We start from the raw sequence: 14,498 nt of genomic DNA, 5'->3' as shown, positions 1-14,498 counted from the left end.
TCTTGGCTCCTGCATCCTGCTTTGCGTGTGGTCCCTGAGCAGCCAGGGCAGATAGTGTCTTGAGCTCTGGGCAGTGGGGTCTCCGTTGCTCCAGTCCACCAGGGAGCTGGCCAGAAGGAGAAGGACTGCAGTCTTGGCTTCATATCTGGAGACCAGATCAGCTTGTCTACCTGGTCCCTGGTCCCTGCAAGGTGTGGCCCGCGTTCTTCACCAGCTTTCAGCGCTTGTCCTGATGTGATTACTCATCTTTTATCCCAGGACCGGCCAGACTGGCACAGCAGGGCTGCTTCGAGCCAGCAGGCGGGCACAAGGGAACCTGGAGTGGGGTTGGGGATAGAGATGATGTCAGCCTTTGCCCCCGCGCTGGCTCTGGCAGGGTCACTGCTCTGTCCCCACTCCTCCTGGGCTTTTTTTTCCTACACCCCAGATTGCAAAGTGTCTGTCCTGATTGGCCTTTTCTGGAAAGATGCTTTTCTTTAGCTTGGGGACAAAGGGAGCGTGTGGGCACCTTAGTCACCCCAAAATGTGGAGGCAGGGACCCCAAAGGACACCTCCTCACAGTGCGGGAGTGGGGTCGCTGCCTCGGCACAGCAGAGAGGGAGGACAGTGACCCATCTGTGACCCCGCCCGAGAGGACTCAGATATGACATCGGCATGACAGTGCCATAAATTCTTAGCATTTGGGGGCTGGAACGAACCAGTTCCTTCCAGAATCTCACATCATGGAAGCTAGAGAATGAACCTGTTTGTATCAAGCACTAAGGTAAAGGCGCAAGGCAGCTTGTGCCTGACGGTGGTGGGGGGCAGGTGGGGGAGGCAGGTGCTCTGGCTGCCTCAGCCCGGACCACCCCCCCACCCCAAAAGCCATGCGCATCAATGCCTCGGCTCCCTGAAAGCACTCATCCCGGCTGCACGTGCACTGCTCTAGTCCAGGCTTCTTCTGCCACCAGATCTCACCAGAAGCTTGTTCTTCCTTGCTTTGCTTGCACAGTTCTTGTGGGGAGTGGTTGGCACCTATCCACCCCACCCCCCACCCCCAGTAGCCTTTGCACTCTGGGCAGTCAGGTTGTTTCCAGTTTGAGGGTGTTACAGTGTTGCAGTCGCCACGCTCCCTGCATGCCTGTGAGTGCACGTGCACACGTACACGCTCGCGCACCCGCTCGCGCACGCATCCATGCATGCAAGCACATATAGACACACGCACAGGAAGTGTTCCTGGCTGTCACCTTTTAAATGCAATCGAGTCTGCCAAACTGTTCTTCAATGACTGTACCAAGTTCAACCCCTCAGGCAGGTAAAGGTGTGTTTGGCCAATCCTTCGTGTGACAAAATGTTTGGATATTTGTGAATCTGATGGTTCCCATGGAGATTTTCCTACTGTACTCCAATCAGCATAGATTTTAAAATTGCTTTTTTAAATATTCTTTTCTATCTCCTGGGAGCATGTAGGCTACGCAAAGGCAGGGATTTCTTCCTTTCTCTCTCTTTCTTTCTTTTATTTCTTTCTTCCTTTCTTTTCGATATATATATATATATCGAAAGTATATATATATATATATATATATTTTTTTTTTTTGTCTTTTTAGGGCTTCACCCGCAGCATATGGAGGTTCCCAGGCTAGGGGTCTAATCGGAGCTGTTGCTACCGGACTACACCACAGCCACAACAACACCACATCCGAGCCACATCCGCAACCTACACCACAGCTCACGGCAACGCCTGATCCTTACCCCACTGAGCAAGGCCAGGGGTCAAACCTAGGCCTCATGGTTCCTAGTTGGATTGTTTCCACTGCGCCAGGATGGGAACTCCATCTTTTTGTGATTTTTAGCCAAAACTATCTGTGGCATGCAGAAGTTCCTAGTCCAGGAATTCAACCAGCACCACGGCAGTGTCTAGGCTGGGTCCTTAACCCAGTGAGCCACCAGGGAACTCCAGGGATTTCTTTCTCCACTGTTTGTTTATTGATAGATGTTGAGTGCCTAGAACAGTGCTGAGCACTAAGTAGGTGCTTAATAAATATTTCCTGACTGAATAAATGATTAGATTAAAAATTGACTCGGTCCAAAATACAAAAAGTTACAGAAGGGGTAACTCATTTTTAAAAGTCTTCTTCCCTGCTTGTACCTGCAACCACCACCCATTCTCCTTTTTTTTTTTTTTTTTTTTTTTTTTGCTTTTTAGGGTATATGAAGGTCCTCAGGCTAGGGATCGAATCAGAGCTATAGCTGCCGGCCTACACCACAGCCACAGCAACGCAGGATCCAAGCCACATCTGCGACCTATACCACAGCTCACGGCAACACTGGATCCTTAACCCACTGAGCAAGGCCAGGGATCAAACCCCCAACCTCAAGATTACTAGTTGGGTTCGTTAACCACTGAGCCACTATGGGAACTCCCCCATTCTCCTTTCTCAAAGGCAACTTATATTATCACTTTCTTTTATAGCCACCTGGAGAAGAACTATGCACACACAGCTAAGTATCTCTAGACTCATTCTCTCTCTCTCTCTCTTTTTTTTTTTACACAAATGCATGCTGGCTTTGTGTTCTAATCTTCCCTTTCTTATCTCTCCCTTAATGATCCCTTAATGATGGCAGCATTCTCTCTCTCTGAGCAGCTCAAATAAGACCTTTGCGTCTCCTCTCTTGAAGGACAGGAAGAAGCCACTGTAAAAAAAAAAAAATTGAAATATAGTTGACTTGCATTACGAAATTAGGTTCAGGTGTATGGCATAGTGATTCGATATTTTTAGAAGTACACTCCATATAAAGTTATTCTAGGATACTGGCTGTATGACATCCTTATAGCTCACCTATTTCATTTATACCTAGTCGTTGGTAACTTTTCATCTCCTTCCCCTGTTTTGCCCCACCCCCATTCCCCCAAGAGCCATCTTTTTTTTATAATTATTATCTTATCAGTCCCACTGCCTCTGGCTTTATAGGAGGACCCCTAGAGGTCTGTGGAACCGCAGCCTTGGGCAAAGCAGGTGCGTATGTGCACATACAAGGCTATTGCCACACTGCAGATTTACCCAGCACCCCCTAGAGCCGGGAGCAGCAGGGCAGGTATCGCAGGAAGCGTGTCAGTGAGAGGTGGCTGGAAGCCAGTGACCTAGTTTCTATTTCCAGATCTGTCTGACTCACTGTGACCGTGAGTCTCTCCATGCTCTGGTTACCCTCTCTCTGAAATGGGCATGAGAATGGCTGTCCCGATGTGTTGGAAAGGCTGATATGAAGACAGAGGAGGAAATGCTTGCTAGAGGGTGTATGTTTCCACTGGGAGAAGACAAATGAACAGACTTTCCTCAAGGGGCACAAGGAAGATGATTTTAATGTCCTCTTGTATTTTTTTGTCTTCTTTTTTTTTATGCCTTTTGGGAGCCACACCCGCGGCATATGGCGATTCCCAGGCTAGGGGTCTAATCGGAGCTGTAGCCTCTGGCCACAGCCACGCCAGGTCCGAGCCGCATCTGCCACCTAAAACCACAGCTCACGGCAATGCTGGATCCTTAACCCACTGAGCGAGGCCAGGGATCAAACCCGTAACCTCATGGTTCCTAGTTGGATTCGTTTCCGCGGCGCCATGGCAGGAACTCTTAATTTTCTCTTTTAAGAGGAACTGTTTTTTAAACTGAAGTTATTTGGATCTGTCTTAAGAAAAAAATGGCTTAGCCTATCAAACTTATTCACAGGTGTAGTGTTGCATAAGGTGGAGGAGAATTTTTTTTTTTTTTTTTTTTTTTTTTTTTGTCTTTTGCCTTTTCTAGGGCCGCACCCACGGCATATGGAGGTTCCCAGGCTAGGGGTCCAATCCAAGCTGTTGCTGCCGGACTGCACCAGAGCCACAGCAATGCCAGATCCAAGCCGTGTCTGCAACCTACACCACAGCTCAGGGCAACGCCAGATCCTTAACCCGCTGTGCAAGGCCAGGGATCGAACCGGCAACCCCATGGTTCCTAGTTGGATTCATTTCCACTGTGCCATGACAGGAACTCCAAGGTGGAGGAGAATTTTTTTAAAGCAAAAATGGTGATTTCAGGAGTTCCCGTTGTGGCTCAGCGGAAAAAAATCTGTCTAGTATCCACGAGGACTCAGATTCGATTCCTGGCCTCACTCAGTAGGTTAAGGATCTGGCCTTGCCATGAGCTGTGGTGTAGGTCACAGACACCGCTCATATTTGGCGTTGCTGTGGCTATGGTGCAGGCTGGCGGCTCTAGCTCCAGTTCGACCCCTAGCCTGGGAAACTCCATATGCCGAGGGTGCAGCCCTAAAAAGACAAAAAAAAAAAAAAAAAAAAAAAAAAAAGGTGAATTCAGATGATGTTATATATTAAGTGAATATGAGTGCTATAGGGATTTAGCAAAAAATTAAGTGGTTTGCAAATGATTGATGTTTGGGAAACATTGAATGAGCAGGTATTTGAGGGGCGAATAATGAAATCAAAGTTATAAATATTTATATGAAAACCCATTTTAGGGACTTCTTATTTAATGCAAACCTATAGGACACAGTATATCAGGTTTTGACAAATTTTTCTGTTGTCTTGTGCACCACAAACACCACATCTTTTTTTTTTTTTAACAACTCTTTGAAAACATAAAAACCATTCTTAGCCTGAGGACCATATAAAAACAGGCTGGATCTTCAAATTTCCAGACTCTTGCGATAAATTAATAAGTTTATTGATAGCAACTGCTAGCGCCCCAAATCCACATACGACAACCTGAATGGGACCCATTTAGTAATGACACATATTAATTAATAACATTCATGTTCTACTTATTCCCCCCATTTTCAGTATTGTTATAAGCGTGTGGATTTTTATGCATTTAATATGTCTCAATTAAGTGCATGCTTTTTTAAAACTGATGTCCAGCCCAGGGAATTGTATCTAGTCACTTATGGTGGAACATGATGGAGGATAATGTGAGAAAAATAATGTGTGTGTGTATGTGTGTGTGTGTGTGTGTGTGTGTGTGTGTATGACTGGGTCACTTTGCTGTGCAGTAGAAAATTGACAGAACCTTGTAAACCAACTATAATCGAAAAAAATCACAATCATTTAAAAAAAAAAAACGATGCTCAAATTGTCCCATCTTTGCCAGTAAGAGTCCTTTTAACTGACCCCAGTAGACTCTGATAGATTTCTTTGCTTTATGGTTTGATAAGATATGTCAGGCTTCTTTTGTACATTTGCTGCAACCAAACTGGCATCATCCATTTTTCTAAGAAGCCCTGGTTCCCTTTAGGCAAGGATGGTGTTTAGGGACCAAAACCTGGGTGCCTGGAATACACTTTTTTTTTTTTTTTCCCTAAGGCCACACCTGAGGCACATGGAAGTTCCCAGGCTACAGGTTGAATCAGAGCTGTAGCTTCCAGTCTACACCACAGCTACAGCCACGCAGGATCCAGGTTGCATCTGCGACCTATACCACACCTTGCAGCAATGCCAGATCTTTAACCCACTGAACAAGGCCAGGGATTGAACCTACAGCCTCAGGATAGTAGTTGGGTTCTTGACCCACTGAGCCACAGCAGAAACTCCCTGAAATGCATATATTTGTGCTTATGAATAGCAACGGGGTCCCAGGCATGTCCAGATGCTGACTCCCCACCCACCACCCCCCAAACTCTCCTTTACCATCTCTAGGCTGATACAGCAGTGGCTCTGACCCCGCCAAGTTCTCAACAACAAAGAGCCAGTCATGAGCTAGAGCTAGAGAGGCTGAAGTGGGAATGACTTTTCAATAACCAGAGTCCAATCCTTTTTTGGTTTAACCTTCAATTAACTCTAAAATCCAGCTTCTCAGAACTTTGATTCCCTGATAAACTTGGATAATTGAGGTTTTCCTGCAACAAAAAAAAAATAAGTACAGGGGATTTTAATGAAAGCATCTGAGCTACAATTTACACGGGTCACAAAGTCAGATGTCCACCTAAGCCAAAGCAGGGAATTAAAAAATGACTGAAGTGGGCTGAGTATGAGAAAACAGGGAATGGGGAGAATTGGGGCGAACTGGGGAGCCCAGGGCTCCATCCTTGTGGGCAGCACTGGTCAGTTCTAGCAGAAGCTGCCGGGCGGGGATGGTTATCAGATCTTTCTTTTTTTCTTTTTCTTTTTTTTCCTTTTTACGACTGCACCCTCAGCATATGGAGGTTCCCAGGCTAGGACTTGAATCGGAGCTGCAGCTGTCAGCCTATGCCACAGCCACAGCAATACTGGATCCAAGCTGCATCTGTGATCTACGCCACAGCTTGTGGCAAAACATAGGATCCTTAATCCACTGATCGAGGCCAGGGATCAAACCCACATCCTCACGGATACTAACTATGTCAGTTTCTCTCGCTCGCTCTCTCTCTTTTTTCTTTTTTCTTTTCTTTTTTTTTTTTTTTTTTTTTTTTTTTTTTTTTGTTTTTTAGGGCCACACTTGTGCCATATAGAAGTTCCCAGGCTAGGGGTCTAATTGGAGCTACAGCTGCTGGCCTACACCACAGCCATAGCAATGCCCGATCCAAGCCACGTCTGCGACCTACACCACAAATCATGACAACGCCAGATCCTTAACCCACTGAGCGAGGCCAGGGATCGAACCCACAACCTCATGGTTCCTAGTTGGATTTGTTTCCACTGCACCACGATGGGAACTCCTATGTCAAGTTAACCTGACCACTTAACCCGCTGAGCCACAATATGAACTCCACCCAGATCTTTCTGGTTTTTCAAAAGTTGAAGAAAATCTGGATTTTTGTTTTAGATGTGAACTCACACAATTGTGAGATGGCAGTGGATTGAATTTTTTTGTTAAAGCTTTATTTAGATATAATTTATAGACAATAAAATACCTCCATTTTAAGTATAGCATTTGATGCATTTTTACGTTTAATCAGTTAATACATTTCACTCAAGATACAGAATATTGGAGTTCCCGTCGTGGTGCAGCGGAAACAAATCCAACTAGTATTCCTGAGGATGCAGGTTCAATCCCTGCCCTCCATCAGTGGGTCAGGGAGCCGGGGTTGCCGTGAGCTGTGATGTAGGTCACAGACACAGCTTGGATCCCTTGTTGCTGTGGCTGTGGTGTAGACTGGCAGCTGTAGTTCTGATTCGACCCCTAGCCTGGGAACTTCCATATGCCACAGGTGCGCCCCCCCCACACAAAAAAATTTGCATCACCTCCGAAAAGACTCCTGGTCTACCTTTCCAGTCAGTCCTCTGTTCTCATCAGGCCCCAGGAATCACTGGTCTGCTTTCTGTCACTGTAGATTAGTTAGATCTCTCCCAGGGCTTCATATAAATGGAATCCTCTTGTGTGTATTTTTTCGTGTCTGGCTTTTTTTACTCAGCATAGTGGCTTTTTTAAAAAAAAAAAAAATATTCCATCCGTGCTGTTGTATGTATCAATAGCTGGTTCCCAGCATTCCCGCTGTGATGCAAAAGGATCAGCGGCATCTCTGGAGCACCGGGTCATAGATCCGATGCCCAGCCTGGCACAGTGGGTTAAGGATCTGGCATCACAGTGGGTCACAACTGCCTCTCAGATCTGAACCCTGGCCTGGGAACTCCGTGTGCCACAAAGCGACCCCCAAAAAATATATATAGTTGTTTCCTTTTATTGCTGAATAGTATTGCACTGTATGGGTATGTTTCGATTGACTTATGCACCTGTTGGGGGACATTTGGCTTGTTTCCACTTTGAGATCATTAATGAATAAGCCTGCTGTGAAGATATACGTACACGTCTTGGTGGGAACATATGTTTTCAGGCCTCTTGGATAAATAAAAAGGGAGCTGACGGGTCATATGATGTGTCCATTTAGCTTTATGAGAAACTGCCAAACTGTTTTCCAAAGTGCATTCCAATCAGTCGTGCGTGTTTGCATTCCAATCAGTCGGGCAGGAGCGTTCTGATTTCTCCATGGTCCTTGTTAACACCAGCTTCTGTCAGTCCTTCTGGTGGGTGGAAAATGGTACCTCATGGTTTTGATTTGCATTTCCCCAGTGACTAATGATGAAGGGTTTTTTTGTTTGTTTTTGCCTTTTCTAGGGCCGCGCCCTCGGCATAGGGAGGTTCCCAGGCTAGGGGTCGAATCAGAGCTGTAGCCACCAGCCTACACCACAGCCACAGCAACACCAGATCCGAACCACGTCTGCGACCTACACCACAGCTCATGACAATGCTGGATCCTTAACCTACTGAGCGAGGCCAGGGATTGAACCCTCAACCTCATGGTTCCTAGTCAGATTCACTAACCATGGAGCCACAACAGGAATTCCTGAAGTTTTTTTAAATCTTTTGCCCTCTTTTTTTTTTTTTTTTTTTTTTTTGGTTGGGTTGTTTGTCATATTATTGCATTATAAGGATTCTTGTTTTTGTGGGTGTTTTTCTTTTTAGGGCCACATTTGCAGCATATGGAAGTTCCCAGGCTAGGGGTCGAATCCGAGCTGCAGCTGCCAGCCTATGTCACAGCCACAGCAATGCGGGATTCGAGCCACATCTGCGACCAATGCCACAGATTGTGGCAACACCAGGTCCTTAACCCACTGAACGAGGCCAGGGATGGAACACACATCTTCATGGATACTAGTTGGATCCTTAACCCATGGAACCACAAAGGCAACTTCTGAGTTGTGAGCATTCTTTATATATTCTGCATACAAATGCTTTGTCAGACGTATTACTACAAGTGTTATCTCCCAGCGACTTGCTCTTTCAAATTCTTAACAGTGTTTTGAAGCGCCGAAGATTTAATTTAATAAAGTCAAATGTATTGTTTTCCTTTTATTATTCATGATTTTAGTGATCTATCTAAAAGGTCTCTGCCTACAACAGAATGGCACATACTTTCTTCTGGTACAGTTTTAGCTCTAAGGTCTCAGATCCATTTCAAGGTAATTTTTGTATCTAGTGTGGGTTGACATTGTTCTGGTGTGCTTTTTTTTTTTTTTTTTTTTTGACTATCCATTCTGGAGTTCCCATCGTGGCTCAGTGGTTAATGAATCTGACTAGGAACCATGGGGTTGTGGGTTGGATCCCTGACCTTGCTCAGTGGGTTAAGGATCTGGCGTTGCCGTGAGCGGTGGTGTAAGTTGCAGATGCGGCTCAGATCCTGCATTGCTGTGGCTCTGGCATAGGCCGGCGGCTACAGCTCCAATTCATCCCCTAGCCTGGGAACCTCCAAATGCCGCGGGAGAGGCCCTAGATTTCTCTAGGAACCTTATGGACACTAGTCAGATTCGTTTCCACTGCGCATTTTTGATGGATTATTTGGTCTCAGCACTGACAACTGGTGATAATGGTCGCTATCATACTGACCACTTCGTCTTTGCTGAACATTTGAGACTTTTTATGCATCCCCTAAATTCACCCTCCCAGCCCTCCTGTAACAATTAGATACAATGGTCCTCATTTTGCACATGGAAGTGAGGAGTTGAGAGTTTAAGTAATTTGTTCCACTAAGCCAGCAATTCCCAGGGGGAAGACGTCGTGTCCCTTTTGCGCATTTGGGATGACTTCCGGGCCTGGCATTCAGTAGGCATTCCATAAATGCTTTTGGCTTGGTTGGAAGGATAGAGGATAGCTAGCAGGAAGGGTGGGAGGGAGGCAGGGCTGGACGGAGGGCCCGTCTGCCTGGCTCCAGGGCCCAGCCTCTGGCCACGACTGGGACATCCTCGGATGTGGGGCAGGTGCCATGGGTGACGCGGCTTCCCTGGGTGTCTCTGCAGGAGCCACCATGCACGTGAAGAAGTACTTGCTGAAGTGCCTGCACCGGCTGCAGAAGGGCCCGGGTTACACCTACAAGGAGCTGCTGGTGTGGTACTGTGACAACACCAACACCCACGGCCCCAAGCGCATCATCCGCGAGGGGCCCAAGAAGAAGGCCATGTGGTTTGTGCTCACGCTGCTCTTCACCTCCCTCGTCTGCTGGCAGTGGGGCGTCTTCATCAGGACCTACCTGAGCTGGGAGGTCAGCGTCTCCCTCTCCATGGGCTTCAAGACCATGGACTTCCCTGCCGTCACCATCTGCAATGCCAGCCCCTTCCAGTAGGTGGTCCCTAGAGCACAGCTGGTCTCAGTGGGGCTGCTCGCTTGCTTGCTTGCTTTTTTTAAAACCCCTTCCTTCCAGCTTTCCTTCTTTCTTCTCCTCTCTCTCTCTCTTATTTTTATTTTTACAGCCGCGCCTGGGGCACATGGAAGTTTCCAGGCTAGGGGTCCAATCCGAACTGCAGCTGCCAGCCTACGCCACAGGCACAGCAATGCTGGATCCAAGCTCCATCCTTGCAGCGATGCCAGATCCTGAACCCACTGAGTGAGGCCAGGGATCGGACCTCATCCTCGCAGACACTATGTCATGTTCTTAATCCACGGAGCCACAACAGGAAGCTCTCTCTCTCTCCTTCTTTGCTTTCCTCCCTTGGAAGTAAGTAAAATTCAAAATTCATAAATCTCCCAGGCTTAAAAAGAACCTCAAAAAATATCTGGTAGTCCCTGCCTTTAAGCACGCCAGTGTCTATTGATGCGATATGTATTTATCAAGCACCTGCTATTGCCAGGCACTGCTCTAGGCACCAGGAATACACCAGTAATGAAAACAAAGTGCCAGAGTTTTGGTCGTGGCTCAGGGGTTAACGAATCCAACTAGGAACTGAGAGGTTGTGGGTTTGTTCCCTGGCCTTGCTCAGTGGGTTAAAGATCCGGTGTTGCTGTGAGCTGTGGTGTGGGTCGCAGACGCAGCTCGGATCCCGTGTTGCTGCGGCTCTGGCGTAGGCCGGTGGCTACAGCTCCAATGAGACCCCTAGCCTGGGAACCTCCATATGACACGGGAAGCAGCCCTAGAAAAGGCAAAAAACAAAAAAAAAAAAAGAAAACAAAGTGCCTGCCTTTGTCACAGCCTATCAGAGAAAACAATCTTTTTTTCATAAATATTGAATTATTTATATTTGTGAGGATTGATATGTACATAATACATATATATCAACCATATAGATGATATATGTATAACATACATCATATATATCAACCATAATTAAGTGCTTATGAAATGCCAGGCAGCGTGTTGAGTGTTCTTTGGGTAATTCATGTCATTCTAATCCACACAGCCCCCCTAGAGGGTGGGCACTAGTACAGTAGCCCCCATTCACAGGTCAGGAAATGGAGATTCTGAGAAATGAGGGGACTTGCCCAGACACACACAGGGAGCAACTGTAGGATTTGAACCCAGACCAGATCTGAGCAGGCCACTGTTTAACCTCTTGATGGCATGGCTTATGAAGGGGACGCCCAAGGGGACCCAACCTGGTCAGGGTTGGGGAAAGTCGGCGGGGGGGGGTCAGAGAAAAACACCCCCAGGAATGAGTAGAAGTTGGCCAGAGTGGAGAGAATGCCCCAAGTGGAGGACACAGCACATGCAAAGGTCCTGGGGTGAGACAGAGCTTGGTGGTCTGCCCTCAAGGAATCCGAAGAGGGGCCAGCACGTCTGAATCACAGGAGACGTTCTTGTCCAAAAGAAAGTCACAGAGGGGAATTCATACTTCCTGATTACATTTCCAGTTATCAAACCACCACTCCTTTCTCCTAAGAGGGCTCCTCCTTGTTTGGGTGAATCCTTGAAGCTACTCAAGAAAACTTTTTTTCTTTTCTTTTCTTTCATAGGGCTGCATCTGTGGCATGTGGAAGTTCCCAGGCTAGGGGTCAAATTGGAGCTGCCCCTGCCATCCTACACCACAGCCACAGCAATGGGCAGGGTCTGAGCTGCATCTGTGACCTACACCACAGCTCACTGCAACGCCAGATCCTTACCTCACTGAGTGGGGCCAGGGATCAAATCTGCATCCTCATGGATACCAGCTGGGTTCGTTATCTCTGAGCCACAATGTGAACTCCTAGAAAATTCTTTTTTGTTTTTGGGGGTGTTTTTTTGTTTTTTGTTTTTTGTTTTTTTTTTTTTTTTGGTTTGTTTGTTTTTGTCTTTTTGCCTTTTCTAAGGCCACACCTGCGGCATATGGAGGTTCCCAGGCTAGGGGTCTAATCGGAGCTTCAGCTGACAGTCTATATACCACAGCTCACGGCAACGCCGGATCCTTAACCCACTGAGCAAGGCCAGGGAACGAACCCACAACCTCTCAGTTCCTAGTTGGATTCGTTAACCCCTGAGCCACGACCAAAACTCTGGCACTTTGTTTTCATTACTGGTGTATTCCTGGTGCCTAGAGCAGTGCCTGGCAATAGCAGGTGCTTGATAAATACACATCGCATCAATAGACACTGGCGTGCTTAAAGGCAGGGACTACCAGATATTTTTTGAGGTTCTTTTTAAGCCCCTCATTTGGTAGATGAGAGAACAGAGCCTCAGAGAGGTTAACTTGCCCAAGGTCAAGTTAAGTGGCTGGAGGATTTCGAACCCAGAGCCCAAGAATTCACACCTAGAACTTACCAAGCTCAAGAGCAGCTGTGATTCTCTAGGCTGTAATAGCAGCCCCCAACCCCACAGCCCACCACCTTCCCAATGCGTGCATGTGAGTGGCTGGTCTGATGGTCAGGGGACAGGTGGTGTCAGCGTCTGCAGCTGGTGTCCGCTCTGCCTGCTGTCCACCTTTGTACTGGCACTTGGCCCTGTTTTTAGGGTTTAGGACTCTCTCCTACAGGAAGTCCTCCAGCCAGAGCTGACAAACATCGCCCCATAGACCAGACTCTGGAGCAGGGTCTTGGGTGAATTGGGATGGAGTGACCGGGGTGTTGAAGGGGGACTGAGGACACTGGCTGGGGCGGATCCTTTTCTGCCACACGGACTGGTCACCATTTCCAATATGGGAACCTTAGCGGGGGAGAGAAAGCCCAGGAGCCCAGCCCCATTGTCACATCTGCCGTCTTCCTCCTGAAACTGACTCCTGTTCCCCAAATTGCTGCTGGAGAATTCAGACCTCAGGATCACAGACCTGCCCCTCCCGCGTCACTTTCTATCCCTCCTGGGAGGCAGATGTCAGAACCCCGTGTGCACACAGCCCGCCTACTGGAGCCCACCACACCCGGGTTCCAATCTCAGCTCTGCCCCTCGTCAGTGCAGAAAGCTCAGGAAATCACAACAACTCACAGAGTTTCTTTATCCATACATATAGGATTGTGGCAAAGATTAAATAAGACATGTGAAGCCCTTAGCACCTGGCAGATGGTAAGGGATCCACAGCCATGTGTTCTTAGGACTCTTTCTCACTGGAATGTGAATTTCATAAGGAAAGAGACCCAGGTGTTCCCGTTATGGCTCAGCAGTAATGAACCCAACTAGCATCCATGAGGACGCAGGTTCGATCCCTGGCCTCGCTCGGTGGGTTGAGGATCTGGCGTTGCCATGAGCTGTGGTGTAGGTAGCAGAAGCGGCTCAGATCTGGCAACGCTGTGCCTGTGGCATAGGCTGGTTGTTACAGCTCCAATAGACCCCTCGCTTGAGGACTTCCATATGCTGCAGGTGCAGCCCCATAAAGACCAAATAAGAAGAAGAATAAGGAAAGTGACCCGATCTGTCTTGTCTGCTATAAAATACCCTCTGTGCCTTGCACAGTGTCTGGCACATAGTAGGTGCTCACCAAATACTGGGTGAATGAGTGAGGAGGTGGGCAGAGGATGCATGGATGTATGGGTGGGGGGATAGAGAAGCGGGTGCTTGGCGGGGGAAGTAGAAGAGGGTATTCTTCTCACACATAGTGGCTGCCACGCTGGAATAGGAGGGGATCCCAGCCTGGGGCCGCTCTGCCCCTTGCCCTTCTGACTGGCCCTCTCCCCCACCCAGGTATTCCAAAGTCCAGCATCTGCTGAAGGACCTGGATGAGCTGATGGAGGCAGTCCTGCAGAGGATCCTGGCTCCCGAGCTCAGCCATGTCAATGCCACCGAGACCCTGAACTTCACCATCTGGAACCACACGCCCTTGGTCTTCATTAATGAGCAGAATCCCCAACACCCAGTGGTTCTTGACCTCTTTGAAGACAACTACAATGGCTCAGCAAGCAGCGGCCCGGCACCCGAAAGGACCTGCAGGGCCCCGGGATGCAAAATAGCCATGAAACTAGTAAGTGGGCCACGGGCACAGGTCAAGCAATGGGCCCTATCCAGTGAGGCCAAAGGATGTTTCCTCCCTTAAATAATCTGGGAGTTGCTGGAGGAAAGACTGGCTGGAACCAGTGCCTATTTTCTATGTTTGCAGTGCTTTTTTTTTTTTTTTTTTTTTTTTTTTTGCTATTTCTTGGGCCGCTCCCGCGGCACATGGAGGTTCCCAGGCTAGGGGTCCAATCGGAGCTGTAGCCACTGGCCTACACCAGAGCCACAGCAACGGAGGATCCGAGCCGCATCTGCAACCTACCCCACAGCTCACGGCAACGCCGGATCCTCAACCCACTGAGCAAGGGCAGGGACCGAACCCGCAACCTCATGGTTCCTAGTCGGATTCGTTAACCACTGCGCCACAATGGGAACTCCTGCAGTGCTTTTTTAAAAATAGA

The 14,498-nt window shown here is 47.9% G+C and overlaps 1 protein-coding gene across 4 annotated transcripts in view; it reads left to right on the top strand.

Moving 5' to 3' along the window:
- Positions 1 to 14,498, top strand: part of SCNN1B (sodium channel epithelial 1 beta subunit) — a 70,334-nt gene that overhangs the window by 31,980 nt on the left and 23,856 nt on the right. For all 4 annotated transcript variants that reach the window (XM_013989681.2, XM_021086475.1, XM_003357614.4 and 1 more), the window contains exons 2-3: positions 9,734 to 10,052; positions 13,792 to 14,068. In XM_013989681.2, coding sequence (XP_013845135.1) covers positions 9,742 to 10,052; positions 13,792 to 14,068 — 588 coding nt within the window. In that variant the 5' untranslated portion in view covers positions 9,734 to 9,741. The remainder of the gene's footprint in view (positions 1 to 9,733; positions 10,053 to 13,791; positions 14,069 to 14,498) is intronic.

This window comes from Sus scrofa, chromosome 3, assembly GCF_000003025.6.
Source record: "Sus scrofa isolate TJ Tabasco breed Duroc chromosome 3, Sscrofa11.1, whole genome shotgun sequence".
Taxonomy (NCBI): Eukaryota; Metazoa; Chordata; class Mammalia; order Artiodactyla; family Suidae; genus Sus; species Sus scrofa.
This window is presented reverse-complemented; position numbering and strand designations above follow the sequence as displayed.